Source organism: Cheilinus undulatus, linkage group 16, assembly GCF_018320785.1.
Source record: "Cheilinus undulatus linkage group 16, ASM1832078v1, whole genome shotgun sequence".
NCBI lineage: Eukaryota > Metazoa > Chordata > Actinopteri > Labriformes > Labridae > Cheilinus > Cheilinus undulatus.
In genome coordinates, this window is record NC_054880.1 from 9,785,663 (window position 1) to 9,809,300 (window position 23,638).

Consider the following 23,638-nt stretch of genomic DNA (forward strand, 5'->3'; position numbering starts at 1 on the left):
TGCTCATTACAGGGATGGTTTTTTTCACCACTGTAACATGGCTGAATACTGCTAGTGAATCATCAGCAATGCTGGCCTTTATTATTATAATAGGCCACAACAGAGGGTACAGTGTAGACAAGTGTCTTGAGATAACTGTGGTTATAAATTGTCACTGTACAAACACAGATTGATTCATTGATTGATTGAAGCAGTGAACACGTTATTTCAGCTGAAAGTCACAATTTTTTAATAATCACATCTTGATGATGTTCACAGCGGGTTGAGTAGATCCTGAGCTGGTTTATTGCAATGTTTGGAGCCCTAACATTATGTTAATAAAGCCTAAACACAAAGCTACGCCTTAACAGGGGCTATCACGTTCTGTATGCATCATATCACAGAGCCTACAAGCATTCAAGTAGTGATGAATAAAATCTCTGCCCCACTCCATTCTCCCTCCTCTTCAGTATTACTTTACCGGAAAAAGATGAACAGATAAACCATACAGTGAAATAATATCTAAGGTGAAAAGGACTCTAAGGACAATAAATTATGTTTTACTAGGTCTACATTTAATCCTGCAATGTCCGATTGACATGACTATTTTTATAGAAAAAGACACAAAAAAGGCCCACTAATTCTAATTACAGATTGAGTAAACTATCTTTTTGAAATTAACAAGCTTTATTTGTGGTCATATCTGAAGTTACTTCCATGTATTTTTTCCAGGGCTGTCAGAGTTCATGCACTGTGAGATGAGTCACGATTCAATATTTTAATCATTTGACAGCCCTTATGTTTTTTTGAAGTGAAAGAATTTGACCATGTAACAGTTTATTCTACAAACATAAATGAAAGTTGAGAACTGTGTTGTGTATATTTGTCACATTTTGAAAAAATTACGGAAAACAAGCATTTAACAAGTTTCAAAATTGAGCCAGCGTACAGACATAAAGTACTGTGTATTCTGGTCTTGTTGTTTTACAGAAAAGCTAATGTAAGAAGAAGCAAAAAGATCAGTGAAATACATATGATACAAAATGATCCAGAACTTTGTATTTGCTAAACTTTGTTTTTAATTCACTTTCATGTCCATCACTGATGGCACTGGTCTGTGTGCCCTCAGGCTCTGCTTTGTATTTTTGAAATCAGTTTCAAATAAATGTCAGGAAACTATTTATGGCCACACATCAACGCCCAACGTCAACTATGTCTTTGATAAACAGTATAGATCTATGTTGACTCCAAATCTCTCTCATCTAAGCAGATTGTAGTCTGGTTTCTTCCTGTTTCTGTCTTTTCCTATCAGCCATGTTTTAGACTGTGCCATTTGGCACATTCCCTCCTGACCCAATCATGACTGAAAGACTTAAAAAAGTAAATATTATCCAACAGTAGTTTATAATCTCTAGATGCAGTTGACCTGTGCATGCACACTCTATAATGAACGCAGTGAAAATGGATTGTCTGAGTCTCCTGACCTGCTGCTGTTGTTGGTACTGCAGGAGCTGTTGCTGCTGGTAGTGGTGGAGCTGTTGGAGCTGTTGCAGTTGGCTGTGCTGCTGCAGGGCGAGATGAGCCTGGTGCTGTTGAAGGTAACTGCCTACTGTCCCCTCATACCCCTCACCAGGTGTACCCCCTGCTCCACTGCTGCCACCTGGAACAACCATAGAGTATTTTAGAGGCTGTCAGGTCTTTACACAGCTTAATAAGACAGAATCTCTATCCTCACCAGCAGCCATTATGTAGGAGCCCCCACCAGGAGAGGCCATGCCCGAGGGCTGGCTGGTGATTGGGTCCCATGCGTCCGAGGACGACAGGCAGTACAGGCCCTGTGAGACGTAGGTGTGAGGCCAGACATCTGCAGAGGAGTGGTGGAGCACCTGGTCTGTACAGTACAAGTAAGAGAAGATAGGTGGAAGTGTTATTTTTGTACTAGTAGTTAAAAAGTAAGGCTTCTCTGGGAGATCTGTGAGCACCATGGAGGACACAGTTATGGATTCACCTAAACAACTTTTTGAACCTCACATTGACACCAAAAGAAGCCAGCAGAGACAGCATTGAGTCGAATCAATTAAATGTATATTGACAAACTGCATTAAATTGATTTGCATAATGGTGCTGAATATGTAGTTAATCCATGCAAATATGCAATGTATGCCATATTATCATTATTATTGTAAAAATTATTATAAATCTAATGTTAATGGGCACTGAAAATTAGATGAATTACATAGGGCAAACAGATATATCCAGTCCCTTAAAAGTCAAAGAGTCAAAACTTGCATGACATTCACTCCTCACATCCCAGTCTGCTTAATTTAAACTCATCATTTTTCAAACAAATAAACCATAGGTTTATGGTTTGTAATAGCAGGATTTAATTTATTTAATTAATGTAAGTGTTAGTGTGTATTAATTAATGCAGTTTCAATTTCTGCTGTGATTTTAGCCTCCCATGATGATGAAAACAAGATAATTGACATCAAACAATTACTGTGCTGCATGCTGAGTTGTTGAGAGAAATTAAGATGACAAAAGGATTTGGTGTACAAAAAGGTAAAACAACTTCTACTGTATGGAACCACTGAAAAAAGTGTTTTACACCCATCCATGTCTCTTAAATATAACCCTTGACTCTGGAACCACTCTGAAAATTGTGGAGATCTGGAACAATGCAGAATGTCTTTCAGAATTTGTTAAACTGGTTGCCCATCAAGACATTAGGATTTTTTTTTAGTCATTTCAAATGTATGCCTTAATGCAAATGCTTTAATATCATGTTTAAGTATTGTGATATCAGTATAAGTCAGTTATAGTGATTATGATTTTTGCTTCAGCTGATCAGCCTTGATCTCTGTGTGAAAAGATGGTCGCTGTCTCTGTCAAGCATTGTATCAAAGACCCTAAAATCATGCATACTAATGATGTTTGACATGACATACAATTGTTGCAAATTCAAGACATGTAGAAGCATTTACACTTATTTTCAGAAAGTGTCTGAAGTACTCATTTGTAGTTTATTCTTTTTTATATCTCTGATTTTGAACATTTTTCTTAATTTTTAATACACTAGTGACACAATTGTGTACAGTTTCAGATAAGATGGCCAATTTTTTTTTTTTTTTTTTGGTTCCTTCTTAAACCAAACAGCTTCAAGGAAGTAAAAATGCAAGCTAAACAAAAGCTGATAACAGTCAGATACTGTATACATACAGAGAGAGTATTGTAAGTACTCCTCTAGCCTGTTTTCTAAGCTGCAAAATAAAGAGTAAAAGAGTGAAACAGTGGCAGTAATGAGCATGTTTGATGCAAAAATGAAAAGTATTGCTTGTTGTTTATTCGATAATCACTGGTATGAGACAGAAGCTCTGATGAATTCACCCACTAATATACAAGACCACGCTGTAAATCTAGAAACTGCAATAACTATCATAATGAGCCCATCAGTCTGTATCTGTAATGTTATAACCAATGATGGAGAGAAAACAGACAGAATATGGAGGAAAAACATCCCCTCAGTCCTAATGCTGACGTTTAGTAGTTTTTTTTTTTATTAACACCCATCAGTTTGTTTCTTTGTTTGTGTGTGCACGTGTTCAGTATGTGTGTGTTGGTATTGTACGCTAGATAAAACACAGAGCAGGGCCCATATGGTGTTGTTAATGAGAGTGAGGCTAAGTCCTTGTGCTAACCTACAGCCTCCCTCAGGGTTGAACGGCTCTGCTTTGCTAAACACCAGCACCAACTAAAATAGAAACAGTCTCACTCTGTAGTGACATTTAAAACAGCTTCCATGTCTATCTTTCAAACTGGTTTTCATTCCTATCAGCTAAAAACAAATCAGAAGCTTAGCTTAGACTTGCTTGTTTTTTGTTTTTTTTTATTATGACCATATATGGATGTTCCTGTGAGGTCAGATGGGCTTTCCTGATCCAGCCTGAGGAAACTGCTCTCTTTTCCTTCCTTTTTCTCTGTTGTGTCATCCTATGTGCAGCAAAACTAAACTGACATCTTATCACCTGAAGCAAAAGAAACACAAATTAGGGTAAGAGTTTGTTTCCTTAAACTACTTTTAATTCAACCAAGAGTAAAGGAAAATCCTGTTTCACAGCTCTTTACATGCAACTTCTATTCTAATACCACTCTTTCTAAATATTTAAGTAAAATGTAGCTTGTTTTCTTTATCAGAATGTGTTCCAATACTTAAAAAAGTCATTAAGATTTGTTATTTTGTTGTTCATAAGTAACCAGTAGCAGTGAAAGGCAGAAATGTGCAGCTGTTTGTCTACCCTCCAAAAGTCCTTCGCAGCTGGTCGGCAGGATAACTGACAGGGTAGTTTTTAGTCTCTGCACAGGCTCCCATTTTCCCAAACTGTGCATTTACCTTCCATAGAAAACATCGTTAAATGTGTGGTCCAAAGACATACAGCTCAGCGTGAGAAGGGATGAGACTTTTTTTACTTTTCCTCTGGACAGGATTCAAAGTGTTAAACATCCATCCATGTCAACTCTATATGTGAAAATTAAATTGATTCAATGTGAACGTTAATGTAGCAGTTTATTATTACAGATCCTCAGAGCCAAATTTTGCATTCATACTCAACAACCCTCTGTGGACAAGATCAAACTGCAGTACCTCTGCTAGTGATGCTCTCCTGGTTGACCTCACTGAGGTGAGCGACGCTGCCCTGGTTGGAGCCGGCTCCCATACTCTCCCCATCCATCGAGTTCCAGCCAAACAGAGTTGCTTCAGATATAGCAAACTGCTGCATGATGCCTAAAGATGGAGTAAGAGTAGTATCCGTGTTAACTGGATGCAGAGATGCTGATGGTGGCAACCAAATCCAGCATCGACACATTCAATATTTGGAAATAACACATCGACATTCAAGTCCTTTAAATCTCTTAGAATTTTTTTGTTTAATGCAAGGTAACATGGGCCAGAGCCCACAGCTGCATTTTTTGCACTGGCTGCACTCAATTTTAGTTCAAAATCAGTGTAGCCCAGCATTTTCAGCACTCAGCATCCTTAGCGAAAAAAGTACCTTCAACGTCCAACTTTGTAAGATGAGCCAGATAAACAAACAAAAGAACATTTCCCATACAGATAAATATTTGTTCATTTGTGAGTGCTCATCTTCTTCACAGTTAGTTTCACAGAGATCCAGATTTTCTTCATTTGTATTTGTTGTTTATGCTGTTAATCTCCTGTAGAATCAGCTCTGAGATGTACCCTCACCTGCAGCGAAGCGAGCCTCCTTCTCGCCATCACTGAGGTCGCTGTAAGCGTCATTCTCCATCCTCCTCTCTTTTTCCCTCTGCAGGTTGGAATGTCCCGCGCCCCCCATCGGCCCCGCAGATGGTTTGCCCCAGCTCTGCCACTCGATCATGTGGGCGACACGGCCCTGTGCCATGGCGGTGGGCTTGGTCACTTTGTCCTTCATGGAGCGAGTCACACCTACAACAGGTACGGGGCGAGCCGGACAGGCAGACCAGCAGCACATCCACAAACACATCCACACACACAACACGCACACACAAACAATGTCAGCACTACTTCTGACCTCAGCGGTTGAGGACTCCTCCAGCTGAGGCTCAGGGGGGAGAGGGTTGAATAGTAATGAGATGAGTGGATGAAGAGAAACTGTGTGATACATGAAACTATGAGGTCTAATGCCCTTCAGCTTTTAAATGTAAAGGTCTGGATGTGTTCAGGGAGTTCTGTGACTCAGTACAAAACACGGTAACAACCTTGAAGCTAAAACGCTTTAATGTTATATAAGATTCAAGAGGGGATCTTGACAGGTTTTCAACATAAATGGAAGTTTAGAGTTGTATTCATGATGAATATTACTTCTAAAAATTTCTGTCCAAGTAGGCTTACTGTGATAAATCTTTCTTTTGGGGCAAGAATATTATCCATACTCTAATTTTCTGTTTCTTCTCTAGACAACCTTGTTATAACTATCATATACAGTGGCTATAGAAAGTCTGCTCACCCCTGGTTTAATTTCACATTTCTGTGAGAAAAAAAAAAGCCAAAATATATGATTTTCCACCTTTAATTTTATTATATGACATGCCCAAATCTATTGAAAACAGCCAAAATATTGTAGAAAAAAATAAATAAAAAATAAAAAGAAAATGGTTGCATTAATATGTACAACCTTTAACTAATACTTCATTAAAGATACCTGAAAATGTTTAGCTACGTTTGACCGGTATTAGAAATTGTTCATAAATCCCTCTGCCTTGATTTTAACACCAATTCTTTACAAAGAAAAACGGCTCCATAGCATGTGCTGCCACCAGCGTGCTTCCCCGCGGGTTTGGTGTTCTTTAGATGATGTGTGGTGTTGTTTCTGTCTTGTCAGACCAAAACACATATTCCCACGTCCACTTAATGTAGGTTTCTGCAAAATTTAGCCACACTTAGATGTTATTCTTCATAAGAGAATGCTTCCATCTTATGATGAACATACAAAGAATAAGAGAAAAAGAACACTATACCCACTGCAACGCATGATGGGGGAAGCACTATGCTGTTGGGCTGTTTTTCTTCATCTGGCACTGGGGTTTCAGTTCAAAATACCAGTCAGTTTTGCCACAAAACCTTCAATTATCTGCCAGAAAGCTGAAGATGATGAGACCATTTTCACCTTATAATATGACAATGGCCCAAAGTATACATCCAAATCTAAGAAAGAATGGCTTCACCAAAGGAAGATAAAAGTTTGGACTGGCCGAGCCAGAGCCCAGACTTGAATCCTGCTGAAAATCTGTGGGGTGACCTGAAGACGGCTGTGCACGGGAAATTACTGCATTATTTGGCGCTATTGCCCAGACGAGTTGCCAAATATTGACAAGTCATTAAACATTTTGTTACGAGACTCATACCCAAAAAGACTGACTGCTGGAATGAAAGCAAAAGGTGCTTAAATGAATCAATTACTCTACGGATATGTTTATTTATTTATTAATTTTTTTTAAATTAGTTAATGTTTCCTAAAATATTTTGGTTGTTTTTCAAAAGATTTGTGCATGTAATATGTTTCACTAAAGCTAGAAAAAGTTCTGAAAATATACATTTTGGCATCTAATTTTTATAGCCTTTGTATCGGTCTGTGTAATCCTCTACATCTGACCTTTAAACCACTGCTATTGTCAGTTTTTACTCAGGATGTCCTGGTTATTACTGGAGGACACATATAAAGTATCTTTATCTAAGCCTTTTTTAATTTGCCCCTTTGCAAAGACTATTCACATTTTAATGATTACAATGAGTCAACTCTCACCATCTATTCATACCGCTCATTGGCTGCTATTTTACTTGATAATAATGAGGCTAATCAGTGAACATGAAGAGCATCAGTCAAAAAGATGTCATGTAGAGGTGAGCTCTTACAGCAGTGAGTGGATTTGTGACTCTTGAATGTATTTTTACTTAGCAATGTTATCTTTGAGTAGGTTAAGTAATTCTGATCTTCTATTTGATCCTTCTCTTAAGACTTAATCTCTAGAGGGATCACTCGATAATCAAACAAAGGCATGAAAAACATTTTTGACTTTTTGAGAGTCACTTATCAACTTCCTTTGGAAATGTTAATATAATGGTATGACTGTGATTTTAGAAAAGACTAAATAAAGTGATTTTTCTCCATAATCATGAATCCTTGGTAAGGTATAAAGGTCAAATGTCAGGGGACAAAAGCTAACAGTATTGTATTGTCGTCTCCTAAGTTTCCTACGTTGAACATAAAGAGCCAAGAATGACGGCTGAATCACTACAAAACCATAGTAATGATAAAAGCCATTACTGCTCTCCTGGTAAACAGAATAAATGAGATTCATTAGACTTTACGTAATTAAAAACGTGTTAAAGAGACGGGGAGAAGTAATCCTTGGGTGTAAACAGAACACTAAGAAGGGTCCACCGGCAAATCTCGGCCCAATTAAGATGCAAATACAGGATTCAAACTAGGGACAAATACACTGAGTCAAATGCTCACAGAGAGGCTGATCGATAAAAAATTAAATTAAATTCAAACAGGCATGAATAAACAGAGACAGAGCTTTGGAAATTGCTCCCCCGGTCCATAGGGCAAGTTGCAGGCTGAGTTATAAATAGAAACAGTTTTTCCCCTCAGACAAAGAGAGCCAATCTCATTTGAAAATCAAACACTCCCTGCAGAGTCTAATTGGGGATGGAAATAGGAACGGAAAGAATGGGGATGAGAGATGAGGGAGGGTGTTGGGGTCTTGGCTTTTCAAAAAGGCTCAAAATATGCTTTACACTGTAAAATTATACCACAGATTGATTTAAAGTGCACCAGACACAACAAAAACACGCATTTTACACAAACACTGAGGTGCTACACTTAAACACTACAAAGCACAGAGCACCACTGCCAGAAGCACAAAGCACAGAATAGCACAAAAGAGTCATCGGCCACTCAAAGACACAAAACTGCACAAAAGAGTCAATAGTTCACAAATATTAGGCCACACCGCCGCCAGCACTGCCACATTACGAGTGCTCTACATTTCCCAACACGCCTGTGGAGATGCTTCAGTAAGTCTTTAAAGTAAGTCATCTCACTTACTTTAGTTTGTTTGAAATCAGAGCTCTGATTGGGTTTCCATCAATGACTCTGCGAAATGTGTCATTGACATCTGCTGTTGATATCAATGGAAGAAGAAGGGAAAGTAGGGAGTGATAAAGGAAGGGGCACCCACAGGGGCGGCCATGTTGGTTCCAAGCTCCTCTTCCCCCAGCTCTGGAGTGAAGTTGTCTGTTGAGGCACAGTTTGATTTAAAAAATCTGCCATTCATGGTAAAGGTGGAAAAGATAATTCCTGTTTTTTTTCCCAAAATTTGAGGTGATTACCGTAAAACTAAACATATAAACCCATCTCATTTTAAAGTCTGTTTCCTTTCTTTAGCCTGCTGTTTCTGCACATCTTCCAAAATTCAGTGTGCCTGTTTAACTTCATCTCTGTGTTCTCTGATATGAAGTATGGTGTTCCTCAGGGGTTTGCTTTTGGGCCAATTTTATTTTCTTTACACATGCTCCTCCTGGGTCATATCAGAAATAAACATGGTGTTTTATATCATTTTATGCTGATGATATGCAGTTGCACCTGCCCATTAGATCCACAAACCCTGGTATGCTGAGATCTGTGAACAAATGCCTGTCCAAGATTAAGAACTGGATGTGTTGTAATTTTTTACAGTGAATTTCTAACATGCGAAAGATCCTCTTCATTGGAAATAACTAAAGAAATACTGCTAGCTGCTGGTTCCTCATAAGACCATGTCAAAGCAGTTACTAAAAATCTAAGCATCTGGTTCAACAGTTGATGTTGTGAAGATTTTAATGAATGGCAATTTTGGAGAGGCCATAATTAAAGGGTAACCTTCCAGACATTTACAATTACCTACAATTAGATTACATAAAAGCAAGGGTGAGCTATATTCATTTATTTTGCAGGTCAACTATGTATTAAACCTTTTTTAAGTCAATTCTACAAAGTGGGTGGGTTGGTTGCTTTGCAACAGCCAATCAGACTTGAAAATAATGAACCAGTATTAAATGAATGGCTATGACTCAATTATCTAATCATTTGCCCTTAATAAAGTAATCATATTTGAACCACTTAAAATGTTTCTTATCTGACTATATGTTCCAAGTAACAATCTGAATAGTGCACCAAAAGAAAACAAAAATATCTTTTCCCTAAAAAGAATAAGAAATTCTCAACAACAACTTCACCCTCAGCCTTCATTGGAGCATGTGGAAGCAACATGGGGGCTGTTTTACCATCTAGCAGCACAGACACACACCTGACACACCTGACAGAGAGGACTTAGCCAGGGCACCGATCCCGTAGGAGTTGGCAGACTTCCTCTTGAGACGAGGCAGAATGGAAGTAGTGTCCTCCATGGACAACTGAAGAGAGAGGGACGGCGGTGAATGAAGGACAGGAGAATGCAAGAGGAGGGAGCGTTAAAGTGAAAGGAAAAAGAAGAAAAAATGTCAGAGATGAGAGAGAAAGAAAATATGCAAAAAAAGAGACAAATGGAATAAAAGAAATTGAGGTGAAGAGAGCAGATAATTGAAGATTCAGAGAAGGTTTGAGCCAGACAGAAGAACAGAAGTAAGGTTATAAAAAAGGGAATAAGAAAGGAGGGTTAATTATGAGAGAACCTTCTACATGGCTTACATCATTGATTTAAGTATACCACAAAAAAATGGATGCTTAAGTGGTGATTCAAAGCAGTTTAAATGGATGAAAAAGTTTATCCTCAGCACAGCAACCTACAATTACCTATAATCATCATTAGTAGAGTGAAATCATTGCTGATATCTCAGTATAATTCAATGATTACTAACAGAAAAAGTCTTTTCATAAGTAGAATTTGAGATTACTTGTATACTCTCAAAAGCTGCATTTGTTATCAGTGAAAGATTCGCCAAGGGAGGCATTTATTCAAGCAAACAGGTGTGCAAGAACTCTTTATAAGCGGATAGACGAATGCTTAAATTTGTGCTACAGTTTCAGCTTTAAAATTTGTTGCCTCTCAATTGACCTTCCTGTTTCTTCCAGACTATTTCTAACCTGATCTTATTATTATTTCTAAAGAGGTGTTATGAAACTGAACAACGGTGGTCGCCATATTGAAAATTAAGTCTCACTGTACCTCAACAATCAAGGTGTGTTTTTCTGCTTAAAATATAGCATAGGGGACTTAACTGATGAGTGCCATGTTCCCATTTGGATGGAAACGGGTCTCAAGAATCTAACGGCAGTAAATTAGAAAACAGTGCAACTGAATATGATTTGCATAGTGCCTCAAAGAATTTCAAGAACACAATTTAGGATATAGCCCTGACTGACTGGTGACCTGTCCAGCATGACAGCCAGGATAGGCTGGAGCCTATCCCTCAACAGGATAAGCAATATAAAAAATGGATGGAATTTGGGATATTTTTTCCTGTTCTAAAATGACACAGGAGATTAAAAGAGCCACACTGATGATGTGTTTCTACAAACTTAAAGCCAACTATCCCTCTGTGACAGCAGAACTTGTAGCAGGTTCTTCATATGCTAACATGTTAACAGTTAGGATAAAACTCAGGTAACAGTTTAAATACTCACACAAGGTATGTGATATTAGTAAATGACATCTCCTGTGGGCTTGCTTATCCAGTTTGATGGACAGAGTCTGAAAGGACACTCATACAGACCTATAACTTTCTTTTATAAAGTTATGATGCTGATCATTCTTCAGAAAAGTCATCTTTTCTTTGTCAACCTCACTGGCTGTTGGACTTGGGCTCCTAAACTATTAAAATATACAGTTTTCTTATTTTACACTTTAAATCCATTGAGACCCCGTCTTTCTCATTTACCACTGCTCAGTTAGAGTAAATGTTTTTACCCTCAGTGTCAGGGCTGGCACTGTTTGGGCAAAATTCCAAAATGGATTGCTCTCATCAAGAGATTCATTGGCTTTTGCAATTAGCCTCAAGTGGACACTCAAGGAACTGAAATGTCTTTTACACTCCTTCATTGACTTCGTTTTCACTCATGGAGGTTTCATTCTGTTTTAGAGTGAAGCCAAGGCAGAAACAACAGAAACCTGAAGTCTTTCTAATGTCCACATTCATATCAAATACAGTCACTTTTGGCTTAAAAAAATGCAGGCAAAACAGCCCAATACAAGCTTTCATAACAACAGTCAACAATCCATGGCAAAAATGCTAAACCCACATACTGTATAAAGTCTGTGGCACAGTCACCATTGGTAAAGTCTCTGTGATGACAGTGTGATAATTTGTTCCAGTTATTTTTAAAGTAATTTTTTTTTTTTGCTTTTACTTGAAGAATAGAGCCAATATTTAAGGAACTACAACCCTAAAAGAAAAGAAAAGAAAAAACACATAAACCAAATACTCCGGGGTCAACATCTCACCAACCTGCTTATGTTATTTTTACTCTTCTGCCTGGCGCCGGTGCTCATGGCAAACCAACCAGCAAACTAATGAACGCAGAGACAGAGCCCGGCTCCTAATGAGGTCTGACCAACAGCTAATTACAGAGGAAAATAGCAGGAAAACATGTGGACTCTGCACCACTGGGGGATTTTGTTAGATGGGATGTAATATTGTGAGTTAGAGTGCTTTAATTACTCTATAAAGAAAACTGATGTGATTTGGTCCCTTTGTGGTGTTCAAATCACAGTGTTAGACACTGCAGCATGCACTTTGCTTGAAACAAAAACATTATACAATTTAGTAATTTAACAAAGTAGCTGTGTTGTTGTTTTAGTATTTTGGGGCAAATTAATTCCTCTTTTCCAGTTTAAAACAACTGAGTTCCAGACAGGAATAATGTAAACAGCATGTGTGGCAGCACTGTGCGCTCTAATAATTCAAACCAGTTAAACAGAACCTACTGAATTGAGCACGGCACTTGTGCTTTATTTTTTCTGTTAACAGCACAGCTAATAAGCTGCTTCAGGGTTTTATTTCTACATGCTTATTTTGAGATAAATAAAGATATTTGTCATTGACTCTAAACACATTCATGGAGGGAGACATAGACTACACTCTGCAAAATTTCAAATAAAGATCCTTCCTAATTTAAGGCCAAACCCACAAACTATCCTGTCGATGCTGCACATTTTGACTAATAGAGGCACATGTCTGTTTGAGTCTCCTTTGCATTTAGTGTGGAAATACATTATATGATCAAAAATATGCAGAAAAAGCAACGAGACACAAAAATAAATTTCAACGCTATTCCATGTATTTTAGACAGCTCACTGTAATGAATGTAAGTTTTAAGGCTAGAGATATTCTTGCTGTTTCACCTTGTATTTGCGTATGCGTCCAGCTGGGCTGCATCAAGAGCATCCTGTAAATAAACTTGACTATACATGACATGTGTTACTGGAGAACACCACCACACAAGGGAGCTCAGGTTGTACACAGCGACCTGATGTGTGGGATGTAAACTAAAACCATTTTTCTCTGTGCACGAACTTAACACAACAGATTTTTGGCTTGAATAGTGACCATATTAACCAGTGACTTTCAGCCGACTGTGTTCATAGATGTCATTGTTACAGCAGCTTTTTAAGATTTTTGGGGGGCTGTGGACTGTGGATAGAGCCGGAAACAGAGATGAGAGAGTGGGGAATGACATGTGGTGAAAGAGCCACTGGCCGGACTTGAACCTGGGCTGCAATGGTACATTGGGCATGATCCTCCCACTGGGCAGTCTGTGCCCCTTACTCAAGTTTTACTGTTATCATGTCAAAATATCCTCGCTTTTATTGAAAACTAAACTAATACAAACAGCCACAAACACACTTGACTGATAGTCACCAGTTTACAGTCACTAAAATATAACGCCTATCTTATTTTTATTAATTTTACAGGTTGAAACGTCAACAGACACAACTGTATTTATCCGTACTAGCTTGGTAGACAGATACAGTATGATTGTCTCTGTGCAGTGACAATAACACACCAGATACATGATGATAATTCTGGACTCGATTTAGCAGTTTGTCTCTAAAATTTTCAGCCTTTTTTGTCTCTGCTGCTGTGTAACTCGTCACATGGCTTCTGCCTCTACACAGCCTCTACCAGTCTGCATCGCATTCATTCTTGAGGATGTGCACAGCCAGTAAGTCAGTGGGAAGATGTGGCAGCTACAGTCTGTCTGTATACACACTGTTAACTGCAAGTGTGTCTTCGGCCTTAGAATGAGTCATAAGTTTAAAGAGAAAATACAGATCTCAATTCAACTTTGTAACCAAATGCTCCCATGCAGTAGTAAAAGTGTTCAAAAGCAATGGCAACATTTCAGCTTCTAATATTTAACTAAAAGGGTGTGCAAGAATTGACTTCAACTTTTGATGTTGAACAAGGGGATATATTTTAATATTGGGTATCAAGGACTTTTATTGTTGCTGTGGTATACATTGGCCATTGCTATTATTGCATTTTTACCAGAATCATACTGAAGATTGATGCACCTTATCAATTCTGATGTCTTTCCTACCTTTTCTGTGCATGAGTTTCACTTGTAAAATAATGAGGCGTCTCATGTTGAAGCCTGTCCCAAATAGACGCAGGGTCTCACAGACTTAAGTCAATAAAAGCATTAACTGTTAATTTAAGTCAGATGGTAGGTTTCAAAGTCAGATTAACCGAGTCATCCCTCCTGCCAGTATCAAAGTTAGTTAATACACTGATTTCGGAGCAGAATATTGGGAAGTCTCTGGAGTACTAGCAGAGCTAACAGTGCTGCATCTTTAAAATGTACAGAAACACAACTTAGTTTGCGTACTAACTTTGTCCTTTGTTGCTAGGTGTGCAAGGAGCCCACAGTTTACAAAGCATTAACTGGAAAATGCCACATTTACAACTTTGACTGAGTATAAGGAGGAAGCACTGGGGGGAATACATGTCACCCAGGGCTTTGATGTATCATTATAGATAAAATGTACCCTGTTAAATAGAGCATGACAGGCTGCCAGACAAGCTTAACAGCAGCTACTTTTTTAGCAAGCAACTTTCCTAGCAGTGAAGCTAAACTTGTCATTTCCTGGCCAGAATAACATACCATAAGTACTTGAATTAAACAGTCAAACAGAGTCACTTAAGGTCAGAGAGTGCTTTGTTCATAAAATATTTCTCCAGACTGCGGTTGCTTTAAACAGAAGTGTGCGCGTGTAGGATGATTTGCCTCCAAGCATACTTGCGTCAACAAAAATCCACATTGTGCAAAAAATTTCTGCTGAAAGTACAGAAACAGTTGAGTAGCATTGCACTTCATCATGCAGAGCTTTCAGTAAAACTGGGACTTGTACGCAGGCTTCAGTCGAGGAGAAGATAAGCTTATTACAGCCTGTTATCTGTGACTCTGTATATATATGAAGCTTGCAGGACAGTAGATTAGCAGAGGGCCGAGAGAGGAGACGGAAAGGAGGGAGAGTTTATGGGGAGAAAAAGAAAAAGGGGGGATAAGAGAGAGGGAGTGGGAGAGGGAGATAAGAAAGTGGCAAGTAGAGGGGGAGGATAAACAAGTTGGATGTCAACTTATGTACTCAAAACCCAGGTAGCGGGTGAGTGATGGAGGGGGGAAACATCAGGAAGAGAAGTAAGAGATTAAACAAGGAGACTTACATTGATTCCTTCCCAGGAAAACTCGGCACGGCCATGCTGGGGAAGGGAAGAGAGGGGGGAGGGGAGAAATGGGTAAAGCAAAGGCGAGAAGAAAAGAAGGAGATTTGAAAGAGGGCAGAGGAGTTTAGGTCATAGAAAGAAGATCAAGCTTTTATCCTCGGTTATAATCATTTAAACATCTACATTTTTTAGTTTTAGCGATTTCTGTTTACAGTTCAACTTGGAGTTGAGTTTTTTTTCCAGCAGACTTTAAGGTCGTGAAAATAAGAATGCATGATATTGTATTTATATATCAGTATATGATATATCCAAATTCATTTTAGCTGATACAAATACTGATATCTACACACCTTCTACTGTAAAGAACACAGATTTGTTCCTGTCCTGTCCTAGAATGTATCTGATACTCTACTAGTATATGTTTTATAAACAGACACAAACAGAAAAACAAGATTTGATTCTACCATTAATGTGAGATGTATTATTTTTCAAATATAGACAAAGATATAATTACTTTGGATTACTTACACATTCTATGTAAATGTATTTTTACTATCACAAGTAGAGCCAAGCTTCTGTGCCTTTTAGAGAACTACAAACAGCTCTGTAACAACCTGCTGACAGACAGTGAGTTCAAAATAGAGCACAAAATTAGAAATGTGTCTGTGGTTTTTGGTAGGGGTCGGGAGGTAGTAGCTCTGTCTGTAAGGACTTGGTATGAACCTGTGGGTTGCAGGCTCAAGCCCCTGTTAGACCAAGTGTGTAATTTGGTGTGTTAGCTGTAGAGATGTTTGCCAAGATATATAGAAAGGTATGAGGAAGAGTGATGATGAAATAATGCTGAAACTCCTGCTAATGTGTTCTTGGATTATTGATCTGGAACTTGATTTTTGTTTTGTAAGATGTTTGAAAGTTTGTTTATTCTAACTCAAATCATGTCTAATTCACACTAAAGATTTGCAATGAAACAAGCTAAAACTCTCAACAGCTAGGGACGGCCACTCTGCAACATTTTGAAAGCCTGCCAGTTCACACTGCTGCAACAGGGGACACTGACATGTTATTTCTATGGCAACAACACAGTCACTCAGTTTACAGTGATTTGTTTTTGAGGTACTGTGGTTCCTAAATCTTATCTTGTTGGAAAGCCTGTTAATTTCTATGAAAAAATTTCCAAATCTTCTCTACCAATGCCAAACAGCCTATTCTGCCATTGATTCTTGTTTGGTGTTATTTGGTGGATTGGATTATTAAAGTATGAAGAAACAAGATATATTGGCAATTTAACAATTTATTCAATTAACAAACAGGAGCCTCAGTAGTGTGTGGAAGAACCATACACAGCCATGACAGCCTGGCACCTACTCAGCATGCCCTAGCTGATCCCACAAGTGTTCAATGGGGTTGAATCTCATCTCAATATCTGCATTGAGATTGCCTCCAATGATGAGAAGCCTTGTTTCCCAGTAAGGGAGATGCCGCCCCACGCCATCACACTGCCTCCATCAAAATATGTTACTCTATCACTGCAGCAATCCCCAAAGCATTCACCTAGACTTCTCCACACTTTGACCCTATGATCCAGCTGCCATAGGTGGAATCTGGACTCATCGTTGAACATAACGTTCCTCCACATGTTCGAAATCCAGTGCACATGTTGCCAGCACCAGTGCAAACAGGCCTTACGATGAAGGGCAGTCATGGCCAGCCTCCTAGCAGCCCTGTGAGCCCTGTGGACAGAGAGCTGTTGGCCATACTGTCCTGCAAACCTTGACTACAAATCTGTAGTAGACAGCCTACAGTTTCTAAGTGCTGACATGGTGAGGAAACTGCTTTCTTGGGGTGTCAAAACAAGAGTCTGTTTGGCATCGGTTGAGAAATTTTGGCAGATTTTTCATCGGCACAACCCACCCTCAGCCCTGCTGCTAATCCCCTAAATGCATGTTCCTTACAAATGTGGCACCATTTAAAAGGGAAATCAACAGGCTCTCCATTGGTTAAAAAAATGTATTGCCAAGAAGCATTGTTACAACAAAGAAATAATCAATATCAAGCACAAATTTCTTTAATTTTGGGCAAGGTTTATCACCTGGGAAAAAATAGATTTTATCGATTCCAAAATTCTCAGCATGACTTTGTCGCACAAAGTGTTCTACTTTGAAGAGAAATTTGTTGGCATTCATAGCCTATCCAAACTAGAGTTCCATTTCACATTTATCTGCTTGAAACTTCAACATTTAGCTCTGATCTTTTCAAACTGTATCACAGGAAACACAGTCAGCTGGCTGGATATAAGCTACAACAGCTCAGTTCAACATTCTTCAACTGACTTGTTGCATCGCAAATCTTTGGTCTAAGCTGGGCTCAAGAGTTAACTGGGGACTTTGTTTGGACCCTGTTAAAAGAGTTAGTATAATAGCTTGAGTTCCAGTCAGCAGCTTTTTGGTTAGCTCAATCTGTTGTTGTGTTTTATTTGTAATAAGGGGGAAACTTCTATTTATTTTTGTTGGGGGTAAATTGGAAATGATCAAAGTAAATCTGCTCAGCTCAATGTTGTGCATCCCTACATGAAAGTAGTCTGACATTTAATGATTTTAGGTTGGATCATTTTTATTCAAAATTACTTTAAAGTAAATCTAATCTGGAACTGAATTAATAAATAAGTCATTGGTGTTTCAAGTACGCTTCAGGCATCCTGCATATGCTCAGGCTTGACCCTTTACAGTAAAGGTTTAATTATGAATTCTGTGACTGACAGGTCAAGCTGGATATGTAAAGTGGTATGGACTGTGTGTAAATAACAGAAAAGACTATTCAACAGAGTCTGATCATATCGATCAAGATTTACCACTGTTACATAACGTAGTGTTCTCTATTAAGTCACATTGTAGAAAGAGAGCCGAAGGACATTAGAAACATTTTATGGAAATATACGTTTTTGTCCATCTGTATGGTATTGTGTTTGTACGTTATCAGCAGCAGCATCCCTCTTTGTCCATCTTCACTGCTCTGAATGTTTACGTTACCAGTGGTTACCATTCAGCTGTTTCCATGGGCAACAGCAAATCTGATCCTTGGCAAAAACCTGAACACCATTAATTATGTGTTCTCATAGGTACAGGCACACAGAAAATCATGTGTATTCATCATATTGTGAAACAGACACAAAGAGCAGTGAGCAGTTTGGAAACAGTCCAGAGTATTTAAACTCCCAGCTGTCAGAAGGATTTTCTCACTTTTTCGCATCAGGCCCTTTGTGGCTGTGCCCCCAGAGTTCCTCCTCTGGCACTTTAAGCTTGTTATCATCCTCCTACTGTTCACAGATCACAGACTGCATGGGAGGTGAAACGGAAATGCCCTAAACTTTATGTCAAAGTAAACGCTGAACTTTGTCTCATTTCCCCACAAAGCTGCTGCTGCTGCTTCTTCGGAGGTGGCTCAGAAGTAGAGGGATCTTTTATTTTACATTTTACTAAATAATCTTTAAATGTTTTTGAGGACCCTTTAAAGGTCAGCTGTGAGATCTTTATTAAAACATACCCGATTGTGCAGGGCCGTCACAGTGAACCCCTACATGCAGTACCTGCTCTTCAGAAGTATGGGACATTTGTGAAAGATGATTCAAAAATAACCTTAATCTTAGAAGTTTTACCATGTTATCTTACATTGGGTCCAGTTTCCCCTCTTTGCTTTTATATTAATATTAACTTGATATAATTTTGAACTGTGCCTTTGCATTTATTGTTCTCTTGTCCTTCACTGACAGGGTTCCTGAAAGCATTAAATAGATTTTTAATAGTTAGGGTCATTAAAAAGTCTTACTTCTACTTGTAAAATGTCTAAAAGTGAAGATGGTGCTTTGATGGGTAGATGACTGAGTAATTTTTACCAACTTACACTGTCTTTTTAGCCGTTTTTGTTTTGATTTTTCACCCAGGTGACCAATCATAACATTTACAGCAATTTTAAAAGCATTTATTGCAGCACATCACTTACACATTCACAAACTGCACACAGAAGAGAGAAGGGAAATGCAAATGCAAATGAAAAGAAATTTGGCCTTACAGTCTTAAAAACAGGAAACAGCTGCTATAAGTCAACTTCTAAAATCCTTTTAGACTTATTTGGGACAGTGGGAATCAAAGCCTTCAGCCCAACATAAATATCCAAAATTCACCAATGCTATGTGGTGCAAGAAGGGTATTAGTTTTTTTAGTTTGGGTCTTAACATGGTCTTAAAGAAATCTCCAGCAACACTTGCAGTTAAGAGAACAACTTTGTTCGACCAATGCGTTTCGACTTGTAGCCCTCATCAGGCGCACCCTGGTGCCAGAATTATCTACTTAAAAAGGTCTTAAAAGGCATACTCTGTTGTAAAAATAATTAACTTAACCATGCCTAGAAGTTCAGATTACTACTTGTTTTAATCAGTTCCAGCTCTATAAGGGGTAAACGAGTCAATGTAATGGCCCTGTGCACTCTACTGGAAAAGGATAACAAAAATATACTATTTGTAGAGAGAAATTTCTTGGTAAAGCACATTCAGACCTGAAAATTTCCTTACTCATTACACAGGGGTGCAATTGTTTCCTGATCCCTGGAAAGTTTGTGCATCATAAAAACTGCAGTACACTCCATCAGCTCTCACAGATAGTAGGCTAATCTTTACTCTATTTAGGCCAAGTTGTTACCGTCCTCATCATTAGATGCTTAATGCAATAAGGCCAATTTGTATAAAAAGATTTTTCCCCAAAAAAACTGCATAATGGCTCAGTATCTCTGCGCACCAGTGCGTGTGTGCAGTGATAAGCAAACAGCTCAATAAGGGGAGCATTGAAGCTGTGCCTGTTGACTTAGTTACAGAGCACTTTTTTGTGGAGCTTTAAAAAAGCACCACATGGCCCACCTACCTTGTGATGCTGGCTACGCAGAGATAGTCCCATGTTCAAACATGTTTACACCGCACCAGCAACTACAGCTGACAAAACAGCAATTAAACCGGGATTTCTCAGTGAATGATTCTGAACAGCAACGTGTGACACATCTTCATTTCGATCCTCTTCTGTTTAATCTGAGTACGGAGAAGTGCTTTAAAGAGAGCTTACTTTGATGGGGGATCATGGAGCAGGAGTATTATCTCATCCAAATACGTTCCCTTGTGGCCATGTTTTAACAAAGTCCAGCTCTGTCACCAATGCTGCGTTCCTTTTAACTCAAATGGTAGATGTCGCTGTTGCTATGAGTTTGTAACTGGGGGTACTAGGGGTTGCTCCAACTTTCAGGGCACATTTTTGATGATTTATCTGACTGGCAAGTTCCAAGTTCCGGGATTAAATGAAAAGCACCATTACTCTTATGAGCTCGTAGCAAATGGAACACATTCAACTTACATGTGATGTCATTCCCGACTCCCAACATCTGACTTTTGAGGTAAATGGAACGCAGCAAAAGTCCCCAAAGGATAGCTTGGTGTGACTTGAGGATTTTATAGAAAATCTGTACATATTTATGAATTTTTCATGGCACCAGTTTGGAAACAGTACACCCAAGAAGTCTTGCTTTCTGTATCGACGGCTGCACAGACAAAAACTGATGCAGAATCATGATATGGAAACGTCTGGTGCCTTTATACCTAGCGCCGGCTTCCTTTTCGCCACAAACTGATATTATCCCACAAGCTAGGTTGCAGTGTCTTCAAGAATCACATCTGTAACGTGTTAAATGCCATTTTGACGTCTGCCGTGTCCGCGTCTGTAAAAATTTCAGGGATGTGTGTGGCCAGACAGAAATTGGCCGCACGGGACCTCCGCGAAGGGGCGTGTCTTAATATTTGACATCACGTTCAACGCACAGACACTCGTGACCTAGCAGATGTGTCGAGCATAAAACAGGCTTAAGAGGTGTCGAGGACAAATGTAGCAATGTAGCAGCTGTAGCATGCAATTCAACACAGACACATACACCACCAGTTATAGTTGTAAGATGTGGAGCTCCTGTCAGTAGAGAAGACGCCATAGCCAACAGCTACAACACATTCATAACACTGATACTTTAAATTAACAGTGTTTCAGTGCATCTGTGGGGAGCTTATTGTTCTTCTACTGCAGCCAGAATGAACATTTTGAAACCAGAAAGAGGTTTTTGAGATATTTCATATAAAATCTAATCTCGTGCAGCAGTGACAGTACACCATTCAATTCTGTTAGTTTTAAAGTAGCATTAAAGATAAAATATTAAACTAGAAAAGAATTGGAACAAGCCACAAGCTTTTCATTTAATGTTATTAACATTATTACTCAGAACATGAGCAAGTCAGCAAATAACAGAGCAAATATGAATAAATATGCTCATACAGCAATTACACTGCTTGTTGTGAAGGACAAACTCAGTGGATTGGAGAGAATAAGAAGAGAATCAGTGAAGCAGTGTGATAAAACATTAAGACTGAGCTGGGCCTCTGTTTTTATTCATGAATTAACCATCAGATGCTTCTGGACACTCAGGCTCTGAAAGAAGAAAATCTACATGAATGAATGTGAATACAGTTTGACCTGTTTGAAGACCTTTTTTCCCTGGTTAGCATCTTCCATCTAGTGTCAAACGCAAGGGTTGGTTAGCAAAATGAAACCATTTATGTGTTCCTTCGGGCAGTTTCTGTGCTTTCTCAATGTGAAATTCATGACAGAGAAGTTGATTTTCATGAGAAGTGGATCAGGAATGAGAATAATCCTCCTCTAACAAAGCAGTGCCTGTGATAAAAGAAAGATTTAGAGAGGAACTGCACGTGTCAGGGCCTTTCAGTGTGGAGTTTGCACGTATGGGATCTCAGTGTAGATCAGTGGTTCTCAAATAGTGTGGCAAGGCCCACTGGTTTGCTTTGAGGCAAATCAAGATGTGCCTTTGGAATTCTGTCCAACCATGCCTGACTGCTATGGCCAAAGATACTTTGAATGTTTGCAGTGGTATCTAAGATTCCACCAATGACAGAGATAACCACTGTGACCATCATATCATTTTAAAACTTTCAATAACATAGAGTATCAAAATATAAAAAAATGAACAACCTCTTAGAAAAGGGAAATATTTTATGCTTTATTTTGTGTTTTTGTCACTTTCTCCCTCACCTCTATTTTCTATGCATGTATTTTGGATAATTTTGTACAAAAAGGTTTGGATTAGCTACAGGAGATGCTTGAAACAAGAACTGTGAACAGGCTGGCATGGCTAAAATGCATGCTGCAAAAACATAAATTTTAGCACGTATCTATGTAATTCAGTTCTTCCCAAATGGTGAAGTGAGGCATATCTAGGTTTGCATTGTGAATTTGAACAATCGTATGTCATGCTACAACTTCACACCAAATAAATATACGATTTTTGAATGGATATGAAGATGGGTACCTTTAGATTTTGGCTTGATCTTAGGTGTGCCTTGAAAATCACTGGTATAGATGATGGACGGATGGAACTGTTGCATTGCTGATAAAGAAATATGATCTTGTAGTCCTTAGAAATCCTATCTGCACTTCCAGTGTTATAGAAAACTTCCAGGCAGAACTTCCTTTTCCATGTCTGTATTTCATGTCTACAACATAAACGTGTCCTTTTTTAGCGTATGACATCAGAGAGTAGCACCTTTTCCTCTCTCTAGACTTGTTGAACTGTTGACTACAAATAATGAAGCAGCTACACTCCAACACACTTCAGTTATATAAGCCTGAAAATAAAACCATTTCCCTAATTTACTTGCCATTTACAGGTATTACGTTTACTAAAATAACATCATTATGCAGATTTGCAGTGAGTTAATATGCAAGCTTTGACGGTTTCTTAGAAGAACAAAACTTTTGAATTGTTTGTTGAATGAAGGTGGGATCACTTCTTATGCTTTTAAGGAAGTGGCTCTGTAGCTCAGACTGTTGCAAATGATTCCCCAAAGGCAGAGGAATTCCTTAGCTAAGGAGAATCACTGTCGTATTTAGAAAGCATCTAATTTTATTATTTGTGATAAGATAAGTTTCCTCACCAACAGAAACATTTCATCTTATGCTTATTAAAGTTGAAGCTAAATGTTAATGTATTCAGTGTGAAGCACAGTGAGTCATTTATGACCTCAGTCTCTCCAAAAAACAACAACAAAGGTTGACAAACAACTGTAATAGATATGATCTCCTCTTTGCATGGATGACCTTTTTCTGCATTGTTGCTACTTTGAATAAAATGCTAAATACTAAACAAATATCTCAGAATCAACCCTCTAATAAGCCAACATCTGTAGACTATTTAAAGTTGTTACTAATAGGATCATTTGTAATGACAGTGGATTTAAGCAATCTTTTCAGTTACCAGGCTGTTACTGCACAGGTGAGTAGACTTGAACACTTCTTAGAGGAATCTGTTTACATTTGTTTTGCTGTTAAAGCAGTCAAAAACAGTCCTGTGTTGGGGACT

General features: G+C 38.6%; 1 protein-coding gene and 1 long non-coding RNA gene across 8 annotated transcripts in view; one reads left to right on the plus strand and one right to left on the minus strand.

The window, feature by feature from the left end:
• The window catches only part of LOC121524122 (involucrin-like), an 85,313-nt gene that overhangs the window by 6,439 nt on the left and 55,236 nt on the right, over nucleotides 1-23,638 (minus strand). For 2 of the 7 annotated variants that reach the window (XM_041809341.1, XM_041809339.1), the window contains exons 3-7: nucleotides 9,829-9,934; nucleotides 5,225-5,443; nucleotides 4,622-4,762; nucleotides 1,715-1,870; nucleotides 1,464-1,639 (exon numbers count right to left, since the gene is read on the minus strand). In XM_041809341.1, the coding sequence (XP_041665275.1) occupies nucleotides 1,464-1,639; nucleotides 1,715-1,870; nucleotides 4,622-4,762; nucleotides 5,225-5,443; nucleotides 9,829-9,934 (798 nt within the window). Of the gene's footprint in view, nucleotides 1-1,463; nucleotides 1,640-1,714; nucleotides 1,871-4,621; nucleotides 4,763-5,224; nucleotides 5,444-9,828; nucleotides 10,183-15,187; nucleotides 15,219-23,638 lie in introns of those variants that run through there. The other 5 variants (XM_041809342.1, XM_041809345.1, XM_041809340.1 and 2 more) reach the window with 5 other exon arrangements.
• LOC121524123 overlaps nucleotides 1,800-23,638 on the plus strand; it is a 34,279-nt gene continuing 12,440 nt past the window's right edge. Inside the window, exons 1-2 of the long non-coding RNA XR_005993095.1 lie at nucleotides 1,800-1,883; nucleotides 5,310-5,452. This is a non-coding gene — a long non-coding RNA (uncharacterized LOC121524123). The remainder of the gene's footprint in view (nucleotides 1,884-5,309; nucleotides 5,453-23,638) is intronic.